This window comes from Gouania willdenowi, chromosome 10, assembly GCF_900634775.1.
Source record: "Gouania willdenowi chromosome 10, fGouWil2.1, whole genome shotgun sequence".
NCBI lineage: Eukaryota > Metazoa > Chordata > Actinopteri > Blenniiformes > Gobiesocidae > Gouania > Gouania willdenowi.
In genome coordinates, this window is record NC_041053.1 from 6790359 (window position 1) to 6812446 (window position 22088).

Sequence of the window (22088 nt, forward strand, 5' to 3'; positions counted from 1 at the left end):
CTTTGCCCTTGAGACGCACGCTGCGTAACCAGTTCGCTCAGTGCGCTGCCAACTTTTTCCAAACGGGACGGGCTGGATCTCAGGTGACGACACGTGGTGCACTTAGAACACGGATTTGTTCAATCCTAAAAAACATTTGCATACTACGAAATCTGACGTCTGTCTTGTTTTTCCAGATTGTTGTGCTTAAACAACTGAATTCATTAGTGACAATGTATTTTCTCTTTATGGTTGGGGGCGTCAAACCCTTTGTGTATGTTCAGTGACCCCAAGACACCCAATGTGATCTCAGGTGGCCCAGACCAGACCACCAATGAAGTATGGGGGTCCTCAGTTTATCGTTCATTTGAGACAGAAATTCATGTAAAACAGCATGTTCTTTTTCAAAAATGTGTTAACATGAAAATGTTAAATCTAAATGTAAATGTTTAATCTAAATCTAAATGTTAAATCTAAATGTAGATCTAAATCTAACTGTTACATGAAAAATCTAAATGTTAAATGCATATCTAAATCTAAATGTTAAATTCAAATGTGAAATCTGAATCTAAATTTAAATGTTGAATCGGTCACCAAGTATAAATCTAAATGCTTAGAAATGATGCAACGTCGACAGGTCAGCGGTGCAGATGAAAAAGACCTTGGAGCGTTCGGTGTGTGGAGTGTGGGCGGGGCACAGGCACGGACCAGTCCACCTTGTACATTTAGCTTTCAATCAATCAATCAATCAATCTTTATTTGTATAGCGCCAAATCATAACCAATGGTATCTCAAGGCACTTTACAGTAGAGCAGTCTTAAGGACGGACTCTTCATTTTATGGATACACACATATGCATATATACGTATATACACATACATATGTATCCCACACCCAACATGAATTCATCATGGCGGCAAGGAAAACCTTCTGTTAAGCAGCAGGAACCTTGTGTGGATCCCATTCCTATGATGAACAGCCATCCACGTTATGCTGTGTTGGGTGTGTGCAGCTTTACATTTGACAACCCATTTAACATTTAGATTTACATTTAAAGGAGCATAGGGCAGGATCTAGAAATCAGACTCCACAGTGACATCACGGTGGTTAGTGTAACTGCAGTCATCAGCCAAGCCAGCTCGGGAACGCGCATCAACATTTTATTGCCAAAGCACAGCGGATTAGATACTGTAACTAGACGATGGATACCCGACCGAAGCCCGACGGGACCCAACGGCACTGGACGGGTTTAGAACTGGTAGTCGGGTTCGGTCACATATTGTCGTTTGCACGCAGCGTTCTTCCTTTCCTGCTGCAGCAGCTACAGCAGCTGTAGCTCTGTAAAATGCATCTTTAATTGAAACAGTAAGATTAGTGATTCATGGGGCAGGAGAATGGAACAGAGGAGGACAATTATAAAGGAATACACTGTTGAAACATTCCTTTTTCTGCACAATAACATGGATTATCCTTATCTTTGATACATGGATTATGTAAATAGATCCAATGGGTCTCTTGCGTGCACTGCGCCCATGTTTGTGTTTGACTTTCGCTTGTTGCCCATGCGCTGATCTGATGTTGACATTAACAGTTGTTTGTTAATAAAATCGGTGCTTACCACTAAAACAAATGTAAATATGTCATTTTTTTTTAAGAAAAACATGAGGTTTTCACTGTCGGGTCAGACTCGGACGAGAAAATGCAGCCTGATCACACACTATTTGTGACACATTTATTTATTTACTCTCCGTTCATGTGACTGTTTATTACAAGACCAGTGCACATGCCTCTGCATACATCTGTGGAACCAAACAGTAGTTTAGTCCACTGTGCTGGTCTTCTTTTAGTCTCCAAGCCGTCTTCTTCTCATTCTTGTTGATTTCCGGCAGTGGGTTGCCTCTCCAAGCCGTCGATCACGAGCACCAGCATCATTTCACATCACCATCAGCGTCATTTGACGTCACGTCTGCAGAACTGCACGGTTCCAGTCTTGGTTCCACACCAGACGAGAGATGACCGGAAATAATAAAAACTATAGAAATAAATCTATTCAGGAGCCAATAAATATTAATTCTCCTTTTTTTTTTTTACAAAATAAAATTCTTTAAAATGTGTGTTATCAGTCATTTGACCCATCATTTTGCTCAATAGTGGTTTTTTCATAGTATTCTGAGCAAAATTGTGTAGTCAAACAAAGTAGTCAAAAATAGGCAGCTACTAGTGGTGGGATATACAAAGTTATGAGATGAGACGATAAACAATGTTGGGCTCACCATAACAATACGGGATGATGTTTTTGGAAAGGAAAAAAAGCAGTTTGAAAAAACTAAATTCACAAATTCTCTGGGTATAAGTAACCTTTTAAACTAAAGTGAATATAACGTAAAAAAATAACATAAATAAGACACATTTTTCTCATTTAAAGTGCAAAAAGTGCCACTCTGGAACTAGAACACAAAAACAGAGACTGACATTCTTCAAAAAAGATATACCATAACTTTGCATTACAAGTTTTTTCAAAACATCAAATTAGAACTGTCTCCACAGTCCAGATTTGAGATGTGGACACATTCTGTTTAAAATGATTAGAATGTCTACATTTTTTGGCAGCAATTGAGACCTTTGAGCATTGACAGACTTCTGTGGGGACAGGATGGAAATGGTTCTAATTAAAATGTATTTAAATATGTCAGCAAGCTTGGCTAAACTCTGTATTGTGTCTAAAGCCACATAGTTGTAATACTGACATTCTGACCACTTTTGGTTTTGTGTATAAATACTGTATATCTAGAGAAAGTCTGACCAAAATTCATTTTTCATTTTGTTTTGTTAAAAAAAAAAAAAAAAAAACTAGAAAAAGTATGCTTATGTTTTAAAATGCATTACGAAATGCTTTCAAGTACCCCCTGAAATGTGCTATTTTACCCCTAGGGGTACACGTACCTCTGGTTAGGAAACAAGTATCGGGTTTGTGTGATAAGCAGTGTTGCCACACTTACCTTGAAAACGTATCTGACTACTCATTATCCCTTTAAAAAGTCATTTTACTGATTACTTGATTCTAAAGGGGTTGTGAGGAGTTTAAGAACCAGAGCTGAACAATGGAGCAATGGAGGAGGGTGGCCACATTAAAACAATCAGGCATATTATTACATTACAAAGATTATTGGGTGCATGACAATAATTTACATCAGTAGTTCTCAACCTTTTTTGGCTCAAGTACCCTCTTCAAGTTCCCCCTTTGTCTGACTACAACTTTTTGCTTAGAAAACTATTAAAAAAACAACTATAGAACATAATGATTGAGTGATAGCACACATTTTAAAGAATCTCATTTTGTAACTAAGTGAAAAACACTATTTAGTGCAGTGATTCTGGCAACCCCAATGACATTTTTATTTTTTTATTTTTTTTGGATGTGCGGTTAGCACATCTGCCTCACAGCAAGAAGGTCCTAGGTTCAAACCCTGGAGTGGACACTTGTGGAGTTTGCCACCCTAAAACAGGAACAACCAGGTCTGAAAATGGATGGATGATTTGAGCTCATTGAACTAGATTGACAAAGTGAAAGTATAGAAATACAGTTGTAAGAGTGTGTGTTGTTTTGTTTAAAAAAAAAAGTTAAAAAAAATAAGAATTATTCAAACCTTTCAAAAATTGATTTAATTTTTTGAGAAAAACATTGATTTAGTGGCTCCTGAATAGATTATTTTCTATAGTTTTTTTTAATCATTTCTGGTCATATTACGCCTGGGATAAGATAAGATAAGAAGTCCTTTATTCGTCCCACAAAGGGGGGAAATTTTTCAGCATTTTCAGCAGTAGACAAATAGGAATATATATATACATGGGCCTGTACACAGCACAGATAGAAGAGGGGAAGACATGTTGCAAGAAAGTAAATTGCACAATAAAACAGAATATATACGTATACGTGTATGCAAAAACTAATAAAAACAGAATGTATATATATATATATATGGCCCTCCTCACCAGTGTGTCTAGCCTCTTTTTGTCCCAGGCAGAGACTCCTCGAGTCATAAAAGTTCTTCAGGAGTTTCCCCTTTACTCTGAAGGACCTCAGCCTCTGGAGCAGGAAGAATCTGCTCTGGCCTTTCTTGTAGGGAGCGACCCAGTCCAGTTTATTGTTTATGTTGACACCCAGGTATTTGTGGGCCGAGACCCTCTCAACTTCCATCCCCTGGATGTTCAGCAGTGGAGGTGGAGAGTGATGGTGCCTAGGACCAAGACTGACATTTCATTTGTTAATTTTCCTCTCTCTCTCTCCCTCTCTCTCCCCTACAGTTCCATTGCGTACCCCTAAGGGTACACGTACCCCCATTTGAGAAAAAATGATTTACATGGCACCCAGATGCAACAAGTCACACCACTTTCCCTGTGCCTGTCACTGCTCCCTCAGAGTTCAGTTACAATAGCTGATCTATGAGATGTGCTGGGAAAACAGAATGTGTGTGTTTGAGAAAGACGCCTCAGCACAACTAAAGGGTTAAAGTGCAGCTCAAGGATGTTTTATGTTGTTTTAGTGACAAAACCCTGTTTTAGGAAGGCTGTTTAGAGTCGATTGAGGCAATTTGGTGAAAAGTTTCAGGGTCAGTTTGTTACTAAACAAGCTAATGTTTGACGTCACCACAGAACAGGCCTGTCAGTGTTTACCCAATGATTTCACTGTGTTTCCTCTACAGCTATAATTACATAGGTTAGAAATAGTACTCAAAGTAAAAGTTACTTGTTACTTTCACCCTCACGGTTATTTTTTGTTAATAAATCTGGCCACAGTTTCCTTACATACAGTAAACATCTCATGTATAAACTTAAAAAGGAAGAGACCAAATCTTGCGCAATTAAAACTTCATTTATTTTCCACAAAGGCATCTTTATAAAATAAAAGGTTTGTCAAAAGTTTTTTTTTTATTTTTTTTTTAGTTTTTTATAAAATAACATTAATGAATTCAATTCAAAATAAAAAGTAAAGTTAAATTTATGAATTCTAAAACTGAGAAAATAACTTCCATTAAATGCTGTTTTGTTACCGTGCATAATGTTTAATCTGATTGGTTATGGTTTGGCTATGATGTGATGCATTTGTTTGTTGTCTGGTCATTTCTTTATTTTCTACTCCATTGAACATTTAAAAAATATATATATATAATTGACTCAGTAACGGTTGAGTGTAGAAATGTAACAAATTACTTTATTTCTTTTAAAATGTACTCAAGTACAATAAAATAACAAATTTAGAAAAATACTCCAAAAAGTACAAGTACCTATAAAAGCAACTCAATTACAGTAACGTGAGTGCTGTAAAAAAATAATTAAAAAAAGTCATAAAATTTAGTCAGCACTAAATTCTCCCATGAGCCTCATCTCCCACCTGTGTGTGTGTGTGTGTGTGTGTGTGTGTAGACTTGTCTACACCACAACTCAGTCATGGTTGTGTGTTTGGGTTATAAAGAACCACTCACACGCCACATGAGGGTGAGGGTGTCTGAGAGCAATACAGGGACAGTACACAGTGTGTTATCAGCTACTGATGCAGGGCCTGAGCTAAAAAAAAACTGATAGTAAATTTGAACCGTTGTTAATGAATTTAAAACAAAACAGCACTAATCTTTTTTAAAGCACAAAACAACATGAAGCATTTTATGAAATAACCCAGCTGTGATTTTAAAAACAGAAATGGTTTGGAGACACAGGTGAGCGCGATGGCTGCTACAGCACAACCTCACGCTGTGATTCACTGAGGACAAATCAAGGTTTTATATGAGGTTCCTATAAATAGAAAAGAAGCACTGATTGGTCAGTCCTTTATTCCCCTGCTTCTTCTTCTAATCAGACTGATTTATTGACCAATCAAAGGTGAGCCAGGGCTGTGTGGAACCTCGTCCAATCACAATCCTTCTGATTTTATACAGTGTATTCTTCTGATATTTCACAAAGTGAAAGTATACAAATGCTTTTGTTTAAGATTGTGTGTTGTTTTCATAATAATAATTAAAAATCTATTTAAAATTTTCTGAAATTTCACGCGACCCCACCTGGGGCCCTGATCCTGAGGTTGAAAAACACTGATTTAGTGGTTCCGGAATAGATTTATTTCTATGGTTTGTATAATTTCCGGTCATCTCATGCCTATAATGTGGGACCAAGACTGACCCTTTATTTGTTCATTTTCGTTTGTGTAATTTCGTGTGTTTTTGGTGTCATTTTGTGTATTCTGTTGTTTTTTGTCTGTTCTTTTTATCATTCAGTATATTTTTCTCTTGTGTGTTTTTGCTGTCATTTTTATGTGCTGGTTTTATTTAAATGATTCTCTCAGTGTGTATTACTGGTGTCGTTTGTTTGTTTCTCTGTTAGTTTTGTGTATTTTGCAGTGATTTTACATGTTTTTAACTCTCATTTAGTGTGTATTAGTTGTGGTTTTATGTGTTGCTGGTAATAGTAAGTATTTTTCTCTCTTAATGTGTGTGTTTTTGGTGTAATTTTGTGCATTTTGTTGTTGTTTGTTTTTATTATTCGGCATATTTTTTATATTATTTTGTGTTTTTGTTGTCGTTTTGTGAGTTGCTGGTAATATTTTTTTTACGATCATCATTTCTAACTAAAAATAAACATTATAAAAAACATGGGGTTTTCATTTCACTCTCTCTCTCTCTCTCTCAAGTACCCCCTGTAGTGCCATCGCGTACCCCTAGGGGTACACGTACCCCAATTTCAGAAACACTGTGAAACACCGTATAAAAATTGTGAATATTGAGAAAAAAAATTATTAAAAAAAAGAAAAAAGTTAAGCAGCCAATCAGAGACCAGCCTCTGATTTGTTGACAAAAAAATATATTTTGAGCCTCTCCATAAATTCCCATTTCCCTAAAATAACTTGCAGTAAAATCCATCCGTCCATCTATTTAGATCAATAAACACGTGCAGACTGCTCAGGTTTGTGTTATGTAGTTAGGAGTGGATTTTTCTCTTGTTCTGATTGTTCTGTAGAGGGGGCAGCGCCCCCTACTGAGAAGCCCCAATGGTAAGTTTGAACTAAATTACAAGGATTAAAAAGACAAAAAGTGAGAAACAGTTTTAGTTCTTTTCTTTTCAAGAAACAAATAAGGCATCATAAAGACAATCACAAACACTTAAAACCTTTGAGGTCAAACGGAGAACTTTGTCTGTAGAGGTGAACATAACATTCAGTGATTTAATCCTTCTGTTTTACATTATAATGACATTGGTCAAATCTAAATAACATTCAGTTGTGATGAAATTATGTTTCAAACTCATTTTGTTATGTGCAAACCAAGCTTCTGTTTGGAACAACATTTTTACTTCCTTTTGAATTCACAGAATGACTAAAACTGCACAATGTACAGTAGGTACAGTAAATATAAGGATATCATTGACTTATCTGAACAAAGTGACCAGGAATATCATGGATAAAGGGGAAAATGTCCTGATTATCTTCATTAAAACATGATTAAAACCAGCCAAGGTTGGGGTCAATTATAATTGTAATCACGTAACTGATAATAAATTAAAAATATGGCATAATTATAATTTTTATTTAAAAAACATGTTGCTGTTGTAATTGTAATTAAATTGTTAGAGTTAGTAGGATATGTTCCATATCAATTTTACAATTTTAAAAAAATACACAAAAAAGGCTCAAACACCCACACCAAAAATATTAAAACCTATATTTTAATTGATTAGGAAGCCTGACAAGGAAACCAATAGATAGGAAATAAATGAGATGATTTTTGTTTTTAGTGTATTTTACAGCTGATTTAGGACCCGTTATCATAAGAGATGCTAACAGAATGCTAACACAGGCTCAGTAATTGTGATTAATTGTATTGAACTTAAGTAATTGAGAATGTAATTGTAATTGACTTTCTGAGGATGCAAAATAATTGTAATTTATTTTTATTTGGGAAAAATGCTGGTCACTGTAATCATAAATGAATTGTAATTGAACATGGGTAATTGAAGATGTAATTGTAAAAAGAGTGTTTAAAAAGAGACAAAGGAAAAGGAGATATAGAGGAGGCCGGTGGGTGGGGTCCTCCTCAATTGTGGTGCAATTGAACACAGGTAAAATTGAAAACGTAATTGTAATAGAAAATTGTAATTCAACCCCAACCCTGACAGCTGCCTCCTTTGCTCATTGGATAATACACGAAAGGAGGGCGTGGCCTCTCAACTGTGTTTTTTTTCCTCAACACACCAAGCATTGCATTGAATATACTGGTCCATCATGGTTTATAACACCTGTCTGCTTCACATTAGCATAGCCTAACGTTAGCATGTCAGATATCTGACCAGTTCTTTAAGAGTCTCGTCAGGTGAAATTCAGCCCAATAAAGTAGAGCAGAAACACACGTGAGAACAAGTTTCAGTTCTAAAACTAACACATCCAGTGTTTCTCCTGCTGGTAGTAAAACCACCATCATCATCATCCTCATCACAGGGGGAGGAGCTCCTACTTGTCTTCTCCTTCGTTACTGATCTTGTACTTCCCCAGAAACTCAGCGTGTTTCTGCCGCAGGATTTCTGTCTGCTTCCTGAAGCCGTTGAGCCTGAGGAGGAGATGGAATCAGACTCGGCTTGTGTTGGTAAACAAATTCCCCATCAGTAGGAGAAGAAACACTCACCTGGCCCTTTCTTTGGCTTCGTTGTATATTTCTGTGATTGCTCGATCTTTTTCATCCATGAAGTTATTGTGAACCTCCTCCAGTTTCCTAAGACAGTGAAAGAAAATGCTGACTCAGGAAAAAAGAATCTCCCTGGTTAGTGGATGTGTCACTTTCAAACAAATTGAATGAAATATTAGTGATTGTTCTCTTTGATTGTGTTGAAACTTAATTATGTTTCTATTAATCATAATGCAACAACGTATCTTTATTAAATGGTAAATGGACTTGATTTTATATAGCGCTTTATCCCCACACTGAAACAGTCTCAAAGCGCTTTACATATCAGCTCATTCACCCAATCACTCTCACATTCACACACCAGTGGGACAGGACTGCCATGCAAGGCGCTAGTCGACCACTGGGAGCAACTTAGGGTTCAGTGTCTTGCCCAAGAACACTTCGACACAGTCAGGTACTGGGATCGAACCCCCAACCTCTCGATCAGAAGACGACCCACTACCACCTGAGTCACAGTCGCCCCAAATCATTCAAATGTGTTCATAAAAATAAAAATACTCCCATCTTGCAGTTTTTCTTTACTATAACAGACAATGGCCCTCATTTATCAACCGTTCATACGTTCAGATATGAGCGTATGACGTGCGTTCGACTATATTTACGCAAGATTCGGTATTTGTCAATTTTGACCAGAGCGTACGTTACGATCAGATCTTACGTCAGGTTTGAGTTCATGTAAATCTGAGTGTGTGGATTAGTGGTGCAGCAGCAAAACCTGACTGACACTGAAAATAGAGCTTTAAAGTTAATATCTGGAGTTTCTGAGAAATCTATGTTTATGTATGATTCTTTTGAAATTCATAAAAATACCTAGTCTTTTACTATGGTCTACTGCTGGTGGGCATTCATATACATGAATGTATATACATTCATGTATATGAATGACCTATAGACCCCTATACAAATGGAAGCGATCGGCGAGTGCGCCCAGCCAATAGGCTTTGACTTCCTGTTTATGAGACTGTCAATCAAAGTGAATGAGGAACTGTGCACGTAAACAAGGCCACGCATCACAACAGCAAACAGGTAAATATGATTATGGCTCTTACCTGACCCATAGACATATATCAATGTGACCCAATGAAACCTTGTTATGTTCCGCCATGCGCATGCAGAAAAGTAGAGGCGTGGCTTCTGGTAGATTGGCAGAGGCAGGGGGAGGAAGTGGACTGTTTAGGGCGGGACATCGAGACGTTTCTCAGAAACTCCAGATATCAGCTAAACAAGCCTCAGCTGTCATTTAAGCATAATAGACACACATTAAGAACAGATCTAATTGGATGATTAAAACAAATTAAACAAATAAAAATCAATTTATATAATTATTATTATTACATTTTTGGTTTTCCTTTTACGGAATATCGTATAACCTCGCTAATAATCATTTAGTCATTTTTAAGGCTTTTTTTCTGTTTCGATCATTTATTTCTTTTAATGTGATATTTATTGCCTAAAGTGTGCAGACTGAAGCTGATATAAACGGATTGTGTCTCTCCAGGAACTCTGTTGTGAATTTGGGCTTGCAGCAACCGAAGGGTTGGAGGTTCGAATCCCGCTCTATCCAAATCATTGTCGTTGTGTCCTTGGGCAAGGCCCTTTACCCACATTGCCTCGTATGAATGAGTATGAATTGTGCATGAATGTTGGTGGTGGTCAGAGGGGCCGTAGGAGCTAACTGGCAGCCACGCTTCTGTCAGTATGCCCCAAGGCAGCTGTAGCTACATTGTAGCTTACCACCGCTGGTATGACTGATGTGAGTGACTTGTGTGAATGAATAATGGTTTCTGTAACACGCTTTGAGTCTCCTCGAAAAAAGCGCTCTATAAATCCAAGCCATTATTATTATTATTATTATTATTATTATTATTATTATTATTATTATTATTTTTCCACAGAGAGTTTAAATTAGCTTCTTTAATTCTAGTTTTCACATGTTCAAAAAGCAAATATTTGTTTTGCTCCACCTCTGATGTGAGGATGCCGAAGTTCATCTTAAAATGTTTGTTTTCTTGTTTGACCTTAGTGGGCGGGGCCTCCGAAACAGGAGGGCTTGACATGTTAAAGATGGTCAAATTCAGCCGCCGCATTTATCAACACCCGATCATTTGTACACTGGGATTGGTCAGATACGATTGTCTCATGTTGGTCCTGTTTTTACTCCAGGTTGATAAATGAGGACCAATGAGAGTGAGAGACCCCAATGCCCGACACTGTTGAACCCATGTCAAATAGGATGTCTCTCACCTAAAGAATATAAAGTGCGCTCCAACGCTGAGCACCATGGCAACCACACAGTATGCCACCAGCCTGAAGTTCCTCCTGCTCCTCCTCTGCTGCTCCTCCAACGTCATCTCCTGAGACTGGGACTGCCTAAACTGCTCCCAGTAGCGGATGTGTTCCTGGGCTTCTTGGCTGTTGAGAGAAAGAACAACAATGGCGACGGACGATTACTGGAATCACAGTGATGGAAACAAATGAGCTCTGTGGGACAATCGGCCAGGGGTGGATGTTCATCTAAAGATAAGATGTGAAAGTCAGGCAGATATACGGTATACTGTAGTTACCAGTGATTCTCAACAGGACCCAAAAGTAGGTCTCGGACAGCTGGTAAAAAAATAAACAAATACTTAAAGAGTAACTAAACCCCTAACCCACTTTTCTACTGAATACATATGTATTTGGGTATTAAGTAGTGCTGTTTATTAATCCTAGTCCCCCAAGTACTTTATCAATGTAGAGTGACTGCCCTCTATGGGTTGAACACCGGCTATTATAACTGAATTTTGCTATTGGCTGAGAGAGATTAGGGTTAGGGTCACTAACTTTCACTGTTGGTCCCGCCTAAAAAAACTGAGAGGAGGGAGGAGGGTTTCCTCCAATCACAGTCCTCTGTGAGCACTGACAGCTCCAATGTGGAACTTTGTTCTTCAACGGTGATGTTTTTGACTCTGAAAAGAGCTGATTATGCACTAATCAGAGTGTTCATTAAGTGTTATGTGTGTATGTACAGACACATCATGTGTGCATTCCAATCTGTCTCTGTGTGTGCGCGGACGTGCATCTTATCGCTGTGTGCGTGCCATGAGGTGGTGGGAGAGCAGGGCTCTAGGGCTGTGTGTGAGCTTCACGTCGTGATTGTGTGTGCCTGTGATTGTAGTGACACATCGCAGCTGTGAACTCGCCGTGTGTGTGTGTGCGTGTGTGTACAGACACATCATGTGTGTATTCCCAGCTCTCTCTGCACTGACCGGCTTCCTGACTGGGCGTGTCTTACTGCTACAGCAGTAACGCCTATAACAGAGTTAATTTTTGGTACTCTATAAAATCTCTTTTACTTTTCTCGATTAGAACGACTGGAGCAGCCGTAAACTCCACAAAACATGGGCATTTTGATTATTTCAGACAGCAGATTCTCAAGTTTCCTGCTCTCCATCTGAATTTTTCGCCCTTGCTTTGTCGCGATGCAGTAATGTGAGTGACGTCACGTGAATCAACAGAGCAGGCCATAGATATATATACACATTCTATTGGCTGATCCTAACAACAGCTCTAGGGTGCGTTCATTAGCACAAATGTAAAACAATTACACCACGGTATATTATATCTATGGAGCAGACTCCCGTCCGCTGTCAGTGAATGGACACAGTCAGTTGCGATAGCCAATCAGATTTCTTTGATTAACAAAAAGCTCCCCCTGTATTGGGAAAAGTGTGTGTATATGTGGGGGGCACAGTAGGTCAGCTGTGGGGGGCACTGCCTGCAAGTGCCCCCCCATGACGCTGACACTGGCCCATAATCAAGGCATTTTTTGATTTTCCCCCTAGTGGCAGGTCAGCAGGGGTTTAGTTACTCTTAAATGTCTCATGTTGTACTTGTCTTTTATGTCGAAAGAAACTTTTCTTTTGACAGGCATGCTGTGAAATGCATGTTGCACAGGAAAATATATAGATTTACATATTAAAAAAAAAAATACTATACACTGTATGTGTGTTTTCAACAGCTACTTTTGAAAAACTAAATTTGTTGCTGGAATTCTTAAAAAAAGTGGGTCATGATTTAATGACAGTGGAACAATGTGAGTCCCAGGGTGAAACCAGCTCTGCTTTAGTTTCTGCAGTGGTGTAAATACCTCCACAGTAACTAAACACGACGGAGTGTGAACATGCTTTTATTGCAGGTAATATGTGTACAAATGTATTACTAAAACATGTGTGGGGGGCACACGGGGGTGTAGTGGTTAGCACGTCCTGGATGAAGGTCCTGGGTACAAGCCCTGTGGTGGACACTTCTGTCCTTTCTGTGTGGAGTTTGCATGTTCTCCCTGTGCTGCATGGGTTTTCTCCGGGTACTCCAGCTTCCGCCCACAATCCAAAAACATGACCACAGAGTAGACTAGATCTAGATTGTAGACGATCACCCAACTTATGAACTGCTACGTAGAAAGAATATTTCACCATTTAGTCTATTTATTTAATGCCATGGATATTCTAACTATTTTGCACTGTTCAGTTTCCACTTCTCTGGAATGTTCTGTACTAAGTGTTGTTTTTACTATAATACATAAAAACACATTTGTTTTAGATAGTTTACAAAAATCTAAGTTTATAATCATAATATTCTTTTTGTTGCACATTATGTTAGCACTGAGTGATGAAAATATCACTATTTTTCTTGTTGAAGCTAATTTAGTGTTTTCATTGATTCAGTTATATACAAAAATCCATTTAAATTGAAAAATGTTGCTTCTCATTCACAATTATTTGAGATTAATTAATTACACAGTATCTATATAATTATAGAGGTAGATTTGTGTCTTTATTGTTCAATCAAAAAAAGAGCTTCAAAACTTATTTGATTTCAATCAAACAATTTTTTGGGGCTTAATTTTTTCACTTTTTTCACGTTTCACGAAAATATTTTTTTGATTGAATTTTTTTCTTCAATTAAAATGTTTATTTTATGATTGAATAAAAAATACACAAATGTACTACCCACAATATGGCCCAAATACAAAAAGATGACTTCAATTAAAAAAAAAAAAAAAAAAAAAAAACCTTTTCAATAAAAAATTGCAATTATTTAGGCCTCAAACATGTTTTTGCAATTCAACACTTTTTTCTTTGATTGAAAATATTGATTTTTTATTGAAGTAAACTTGTTTTTGATTGAAATGTTTTTTGTTTGTTTGATTGAAGTGATTTTTTTTTTTTTGTATTTCATTGAAAAGTGTTTTTTGATTGAATTATAAAAACTCAAATGTACTACGGCCTAAATACTAAAAGATGACTTCAATCAAAAATAGAAATAAAAACATCAAAAATAAAAAATCTAATTTATTTATTATTCAATCAAAAAATTAAAAAAATAACGAAAAAATTATTCAAATGCAATTATTTGGGTCTCAAATATTTTTTTGCATTTGAACACTTTTTTTTTCTTTGATTGAAAATGTTTTTTTTTGACTGAACAATATAGACAAAAATGTACCTCCATAATTAATTACATTTTTAATTTTTTAATCGAGTCCCACCACTAGTTAAAACACACGTTTATTACTTGTGATGAGTGCCTTGAGCGCACTATGTTGCATCTGGTGCTATACAAGTAAAGTTGATGAAGTTGACGTGAATATCTCACCTGGGCTGGTACGTGCTGTGGCTGGAGGCAGACCTGTAGACCTGGCTCCCACTGTACGGATGGTGGATTTTGAAGTCATAAGCTTTCCTGCTCGGATCTTTGCTCAGAACTCTGTACGCCTCGTTCAGCTCCACAAACTGGCTGTGCAGTGTTGGGTTGGAAGGGTCACTGTCTGGGTGCAGCTGTAGGAAAGAGGTTCAGAGTCAGAGCTCAAAGTGCAGCGTGAGGCCACAGATGCTCGTGTTAGTGGTCAACATCTCCACAAACACGCATGTAACAATTATATTCATAAATAATGAATACCTTTTTAGATTTATCAAAAAAAGCATTTTTAATCTCGTCCAACGAGGCGTCTGACTTCACGCCCAGCAGGTCGTAGTAGTTCACAGCTTTTCTGTAATGACAAAGTAAAACTCACACGTCAACATCTACAAACCACAGACACACACTCACTGGCCCTCATTTATCATCCGTTCATACGTTCAGATCTGAGAGTGCAATGTGCGTTCTACCAAATTCACGCAAACGTCAGTATTTATCAACTGTGAGGTGAGCGTACGCTACGATCAGGTCTCACGTCAGGTCTGAGCTCGTGTAGGCAAACCTGTGAGACCGAAAATAAAGTATTAAACATAAGCAGACACACATTCAGAACAGATCAAAACAGATAATTAAAATGAAATAAAATGAATTTAAAAAGCCTGACAACTGCACTTTTTTGGTTTTTGTTGTATGGTGTGTATTAATCATTCATTCATTATTCTGCAAAAGAAATGCTTATTTAACCATTACAGCTATTCGCCTGTTCTGACATGTCACACCTGTTTACTGCTTTCTGTAAAGACACAGCTGCAAAGTAAATGTTGTTAAGTGATACCTAAAACAACACCTGTTTTCCACAGAAGGTGCTAAAACTATCACCTCGAGGTGTGAGCAGTCACACTTTAGGTGTAAGAAGTCACACTTTACTTAACAGGAAGACAAAGCCTTGTTATGTATCAAGTGTTAACCACGAACAACAACAACTAGTGTGGAAACCACCCTTTGTGAACACCTGTTACGCCAGCTGGGCCATGACATCTGTGTGAACCTTTGTCCTATTTTTCTATTCGCTTAGGTGGTCAGATCATGTATTATGACATATTATCACGCCATGCTTCAGACTATATATACCACTGATTATTGTGTTCGGGGGCTTCTCTTACACGGACATTCTAGCTGTTTATGAAACCCCCTTCTTTCTCTATCGGCAGATAGTTTAAGACTTTGATACTTTGAAACTTTTTTTTTTGGGTCCTAATATCAATCCCACAAAATTATAGCGAGACTACTCATAAACCAAAAATATGATAGACTTCCAATAGGAGGAAGTACACTTAGTCCTATTCTTTATTAGATAACAATAATAGAGAATAGGCAGCCAGCTTCGGAGACAAGGTAGAGGGGGAATTCTTGTTTGAGTAAGACAGTTTTAGATCCCCTGCCGTCATAAAGTCCCACGGGCTAAAGACAGTTTTCCATGTCATGCTATTGTTCACCATCTCCATTTGTTCTAAGAACCTTAAAAACATAGTATTTGAGGTTTATTTTCCCAAACTCGTCTGTTTTCCAGAGTTTTAGCCTCTGAAAAGTCTCTTTCTGAGCAACTCTACAAACAGGCCGATTTGCATCCTGCTTATGCATATTCATGAGTGGGCGTGTCTATAGGCGGGAGACTGACTTCCTCCTCTCCGCCCTCCTCCCACTCACTCAGTAGCCGCGCTCATGCTGCTGACAGAGCGTGGGGGCGAGGCGTTCACCGGTACATACATAGACTGTAGAAAATACATACACAGCACTGCGCGAAGGATGCTGAAATGCTCACCTTTGTGGGCGTGTCTGTTTACATGTTATAACAGCAGAGAGCTTCCTGGAGGCGTGGCTTCTCCAGCTCAGTGCCACATCAAATTCATCATCAAAGTGGGAACGCGTCATCAAATTGGAGCGAGGTGTTTGGGCTCACCCTGCAGTAAGAAAGGAGCAAATCACCCTCTGACTAATGATTGAAGGAATCAAGGTAAAAAACACTTTGGACATGTGTATGAAGCCCATATAACACTTTTATCATGTTTAAAGCACAGAAAAGTTGATTTAGCGTAACATGGGTCCTTTAATAAACCCACGGATCAGGGTTGGGGTCAATTACATTTTTCAGTTACAATTACGTCTTCATTTTTGTTCTTTGCCACATACAACACAAAGACAGAGACAATTACACTAAAAATGTCATTGACCAAAGTCAATATTTGCAAATCTGATACATTATAATACAGTAAGTGCGTGTCTGATAATATAACAATTATACTTTTGGTATTGTGCTATTAGAGGGTGAGGGGAGGAGACAATAACAAGTTAATAATAGTCAAATATGTGGGGGAAAGGAACAATATATAAATATTTATATATACTGTATATATATATATATATACACACATACATATACAGTACATACACACAAATACAAAATAAAATTGAGATAAGAGAGGGAAAAAGAAGAGGAAAAAAGAGAATTAAATGACAATAAAAAAAAGTTCACTCTAAGGAAGGAGGATGAATGATAGTTTTAACCTGGAGCGTGGCACCCAGGCAAACTGAGGGGGCCAGGCCAGAACCCAGCGGACATGGGGAGGGGCCTGAGGCGGACCCCACCCACCGGCCTCCTCTATATCTCCTTTTCCTTCATCTCTTTTTGAACACTTTTTACATTTACGTCTTCAATTATCCATGTTCAATTACAATTCACTTATGATTACAGTGACCAGCATTTTTTACAATTACAATTAAATGACAATTACATTTTATCCTCAGAAAGCCAATTACAATTACGTTCTCAATTACTAGTGTTCAATTACAATTAATCACAATTACTGAGCCTGAAATAAATAACCTAATAAAAGTTAACCTTCCTCTTGTGTTAGCTTTCTGTTATGATAACAGGTCCTAAATCAGCTGTAAAAAACATTAAAAACAAATATCTATCATCTAATGTATTTCCTATCTATTGGTTACATTGATAGGCTTCCTAATCAATGAAAATATAGGTTTAATGGTAAAATGTAGGAAAGCTTGATATGAAACATGTTTTAATAATAATTAACTACATATGTGTAGAAATGTACATAGAACTGTAACATGGTTCCCCAGTTTTGCATTAAATTATAATTGACAACTTTTATGGAATTTTCATAGCAATTACAATTACAAAATCAATTATCTAAACTCAATTACAATTTATTTACAATTACGACAGCAACAGATTTTGCGTGGGAACGCTGCTGTGTAACCCAGTGTGTGACATCATTTGAACCTGTTTTGCTCAACAATATGAAGGTGAATGAAGTGATGTTTCTGTGCAGCGCAATGAGCCAAAGCTGAACCAGTGCAGCTCAGCCTCCACTGAGGATTTTTAAGGAATGTCTTCATTTCTTTTAATGTGTTATTTATTGAGACTTCCAGCGTGCGGACCACTGAGGCCAATAAATGACATATTTTTGGGTGTCTCTTCAGGATCTCTGCCCTGATATGAGGTTTGATCACTGCGCAGGTGTGGGGTGGGCACGGGCTTGGGTTTGCCAGCATGACTTGTCTAAATGTAAAGAATTGTCCTGATCAAATAGCAGGGATTCACATATTTAGGCTGTTGAACATTTCATTTAAACCATCATTTTCAGTTATTGGTCATTTCATTCAAACCTCAGCCTGATTCAGTTCCAATATGGAAACCCTGTTCACTGCCTCCGTTATTCTCTTTTAAATGAGCTCCTTAAATTCCAGTTTCCACACTACTGAAAAGCACATCTTTGTTTTTCTTCACCTCAGCTGTGAGAATGCTAGTTTTCATCTCGGAAACGTTTATTTCCTTGCAATAGTTTGTTTGACCTCAGTAGGCGGGGCCTTCGGACCAGGAATATTTGAGGGAGAATCATGTTAATGGCCACGTTTACATGGAAACTTTAATTCCTCTTTAAAGTGGAATAAAAGTGAATTTCTCTTTAACCTGACCTTGTAAACACTTCATTCCTAATGCTCATTTATTTCCGAATTAAGCTTAATTCCGAATTAGGTGACTCGTTTCTTCTGTTTTTTAATTCTGAATTAAATAATTCCTCTTTGATGTAAACAGTTAACAACACTTAAAGCCGCTTTAAGTTAATTCCAGTTATTTTGCGCATGTGCGACTTGTGGCAATGACGCGCTGGGTGACGCTATAATCCAACATGGCGGCCTGGAATAGAGCCAACACTATTTAATAAGAGCCTTAAAAGACACGGATATAATGAAAAAGGGGATGGACGGAGGCATAAACATGCAGACATTAACACGGACACATGAACTTATCACACACATGGAGATCAGCAAACGGAAGAGCTTCATCGGACGGGTGAAGCCTGTTCACCCTAAGACGGAGTAAAGGCGTCCCCATACTGCTGCACAGGTTATAATATCACCAAGTCATTGTAACGGTTGTTAGAGCTACTATCTTTACCAGGGAGCAACTATTTATTCCTGGTTATTGTTTTCTGAAGTTTTACTGGGCTTTATTTACTGGTGATTAGCTCATATCTCTCTTCCGCTATGTGGACCAAAGTGTGTTATTGTTGAGCTACTGCTTCAAAACTACAATCAAAATAAAAGTAAAAACAGTTCTCATGTGTGGTGTTCTGTGATACAGCAAACAATAAAAGGTTTGTTGTGTGTTTCTCCAAATAGACGTGATACATCATGTTCGCCCCTTTCCAAACCCCCAGACCTAAAGTGGAATTAACTAAAGCTGAATAAAACGGTTTTACATGTAAACCTCAGTTCTGGAATTTCTACTTCCATGTAAACACAAAGCAGAACACTTTAATTCTGAATGATTTAATTTGGAATAACTAATTCCAAATGAAAAAACATCATGTAACCATGGCCAATGATGATCAAATTCAGCCGCTGCATCTATCAACACCTGATCATTGGTGAGCTGAGATTGGTCAGATACAAATGATTCATGTTGGTCCCGTCGTACAGCACAATGTGCACTCAGATTTACAACCGTTTTTACGCAAGGTTGAAAAATGAGGTCACTGAGCGTAAGCGGTGACGCACGCACGCACGCACGCACGCACGCACACACACACGCACACACACACGCACGCACGCACACACGCACACACGCACACACACACACACACACACTTCACCTGTGTGAGTAACTCTGGGAGAGCAGCCGTAGTCCATTCTTACAGCACCAAAAACAGCTCTGACAAAGACGCAGCTGAGCCTCCAGCTGCATTATGGGAGATTTCCTTGGGAAGACCTGATGACAGATGTTAACATCAGCTCATGTTCTTATCATGACAGAACGGCTTCACACACCAAAGAATAAAGGGTGAAACATTGCAACTAACAAAGAGAATGACTATATGTGCAGTGATGTGCGCACAAAGGTCACATGATCAAATAATTGTGATATTGGTGGTGAACCAGAGTCATCTCCAGCATTATCATTATCTCTAAATCAGCGATTTGCTACTTGTGGGTCGGGTCCCAAAAGTGGATCATGGACCTGTACTGGGTGGGTCACAGACAGCTGGTCAAAAATAAACTTAAAGTACTTTATATCGCTCCTGTTGGACTTGTCTTTTATTTTGAAAGAAACTTTTCTTTTGACAGGCATGGGGTGAAATGCATGTTACACAGGAAAATAAAGAGATTCATGTTTTTAAAAAGACTATATGTGTGTTTTCAACAGCTATTTTTGAAAAAATTGAGCATCGCCTTAGTTCAGGCAGGCACGAAAGTCAAGTTAGCCAGCCCTACCAGCTGACAGCATACATCCCCTAATTAGTTAATCATCCAGCTGATCATGTTCCATGCTTTCAATTGGTTAGAGTGAGTCACGCCACTGTATTTAAATCACCGCAAACACGCCTACTTTCGCAAGCTTCGTCCGCAAACGCCTCGCAACACCCCAGCGCTTCCTCTAATTAAACAGATGGCAACAGCTCAAATAATCCGGGACACTCTGATGTTCTAACACTCTATCCTGTTCTGTTCTCTTCCTTCTGTCCTGTGGATAAATGAGGTTTTCCTTGTTCTTACAAAACATTTTATATCTTTGATAGCGTGTCAAGATGAAATTGCGCTATATAACGTTGAATTGAAGATACTAACGCCTGTAATTCTGTTCCAGAGGGTCCTGCTGACCGCTCTCTCTGCTTATGCCTCTCCATGTAACTCATGGAAAAGTGAATCGGAGCTCCTTTCGCTTCGGGCTCTCCACGCAGCTGCTGGAAAGGGCAGAGAGGTCCCAGAACAGAGCCTTACCACCAAATCTAAAACTGCATGCTAAATAAAGCAATTTCACTAAAGCAAACCTGACTGGTTGATTGAAAAAAGTGGGTCACGACCAACCAAATTTAGTTTTTCAAAAATAACAGTTGAAAAAACACATCTTTTTTCTTTTTTTTTTTTTAAACATAAATCTATATTTTTTACTGTGCTACATCCATTTTACAGCATGCCTGTCAAAAGAAAAGTTTCTTTCAAATTAAAAGACAAGTCCAACATGAGGTTTCCCTACAGGAACATCACATCATAGATAGATGAACTAATGCAGGGGGCGGGTCAGTGTAATCAGTTAGTGTCTGACACTGTGATCACTTATTATTGATCACTATTGTGTCTCCTCATCATCATCATCATCATCATCATAGTGTGCGTATGAATCTTCCACAGCTGCAGGAAGGAACACACTGTTCTGCTGTCTGAGTTGCTAATGCTAACCTAGCATTGAACTGTTAAACTGCTCAACACGTTAAAAACACACTCCAGTAAAAGCATCAGTGTTAAGGTAAGTCGACGAAATATGACAAACATACTCCTGAAAATGAGAAGTGAAGAAACAGCGAGTAACAGCAGGAAAGGTGACATACCCGCTCTGCTCTGTTATAACACAGTCTGCGCCTGTAGTAAAGGGTCAGCACACCGGAAACAAGCGACTCCGGCTTCACAATAAAATACAGTAGTTGTGGTAGTAGTCATAATAATAATAATAATAATAATAATTAATGTCCTTTGGGATATTTAATCAAAGTAGAAATGCATTTATTTTTAGGATAACAGGATGATACTTGGCCTAACCAGTAGGGATGGGACGATACACAGCAAGAGTAACACTTTCCCCGAAGGTTTATACATAAAGCTGACATTACTCTGTCATTATTATGACATGACACGTGTCATTAGCATGAGTAGTGTCAGTTATGAAGGCTGTCATAAAGTGTTGTTCGTTACCCTAACCCCACTAGATTTCTCCACCTAATCAAAAAAATGCCAACATAGCTCCAAAGGTATCATCAGTTTGTCATTGCCCGATCCCGTTAGAGCTCGGAAGTAAAGCAGGTCTGTGCCTGGTCAGTAGTTGGATGGGAGAACGCTGAGAATTCCAGGTGCTACAGTGAGGTGGCAGTCACCTCAGTGGTATCTGTCATTGTGTCCCTGAGCAAGGCACTTCACCCACATTGCCTAGTATGAATGTAGTGTGTGAGTGAGTGTTGGTGATGGTCGGAGGGACCGATGGCGCACTTTGGCAGCCTTGTTTCCATCAGTCTGCCCTAGGGCAGCTGTGGCTACAACAGTAGCTTACCACCACTAAGTGTGGAGTGAAAGACTAACCCCTAATTCTGTAAAGTGACTTTGAATGTCCAAAAAAGCTCTATATAA

General features: G+C 38.3%; 1 protein-coding gene across 2 annotated transcripts; it reads right to left on the bottom strand.

The window, feature by feature from the left end:
* Window positions 1-8103: 8103 nt before the first annotated feature.
* On the bottom strand, window positions 8104-21357 carry LOC114471642 (dnaJ homolog subfamily C member 4-like). 2 transcript variants are annotated; one of them, XM_028460503.1, is made up of 7 exons: window positions 21299-21357; window positions 19565-19680; window positions 14646-14736; window positions 14343-14524; window positions 10950-11117; window positions 8646-8732; window positions 8104-8570 (listed from the first exon to the last, which is right to left on the bottom strand). In XM_028460503.1, the coding sequence occupies exons 2-7, from the start codon at window positions 19654-19656 to the stop codon at window positions 8474-8476; spliced, it is 717 nt and encodes a 238-aa protein (XP_028316304.1). In that variant the 5' UTR covers window positions 19657-19680; window positions 21299-21357; the 3' UTR covers window positions 8104-8473. The 2 variants fall into 2 exon arrangements, with proteins under 2 accessions (XP_028316304.1, XP_028316305.1); XM_028460504.1 differs by having other exon boundaries at window positions 21245-21342.
* Window positions 21358-22088: the final 731 nt, after the last annotated feature.

Excerpts from the sequence above, each read along its gene's own strand:
- LOC114471642 (XM_028460503.1), bottom strand. The coding sequence starts at position 19,656 with ATGCAGCTGGAGGCTCAGCTGCGTCTTTGTCAGAGCTGTTTTTGGTGC. Across the intron at positions 14,737-19,564 it reads TCCCAGAGTTACTCACACAG|AAAAGCTGTGAACTACTACG; the intron begins GTGAAGTGTGTG and ends TTGTCATTACAG. Across the intron at positions 14,525-14,645 it reads TTTTTGATAAATCTAAAAAG|CTGCACCCAGACAGTGACCC; the intron begins GTATTCATTATT and ends TCTTTCCTACAG.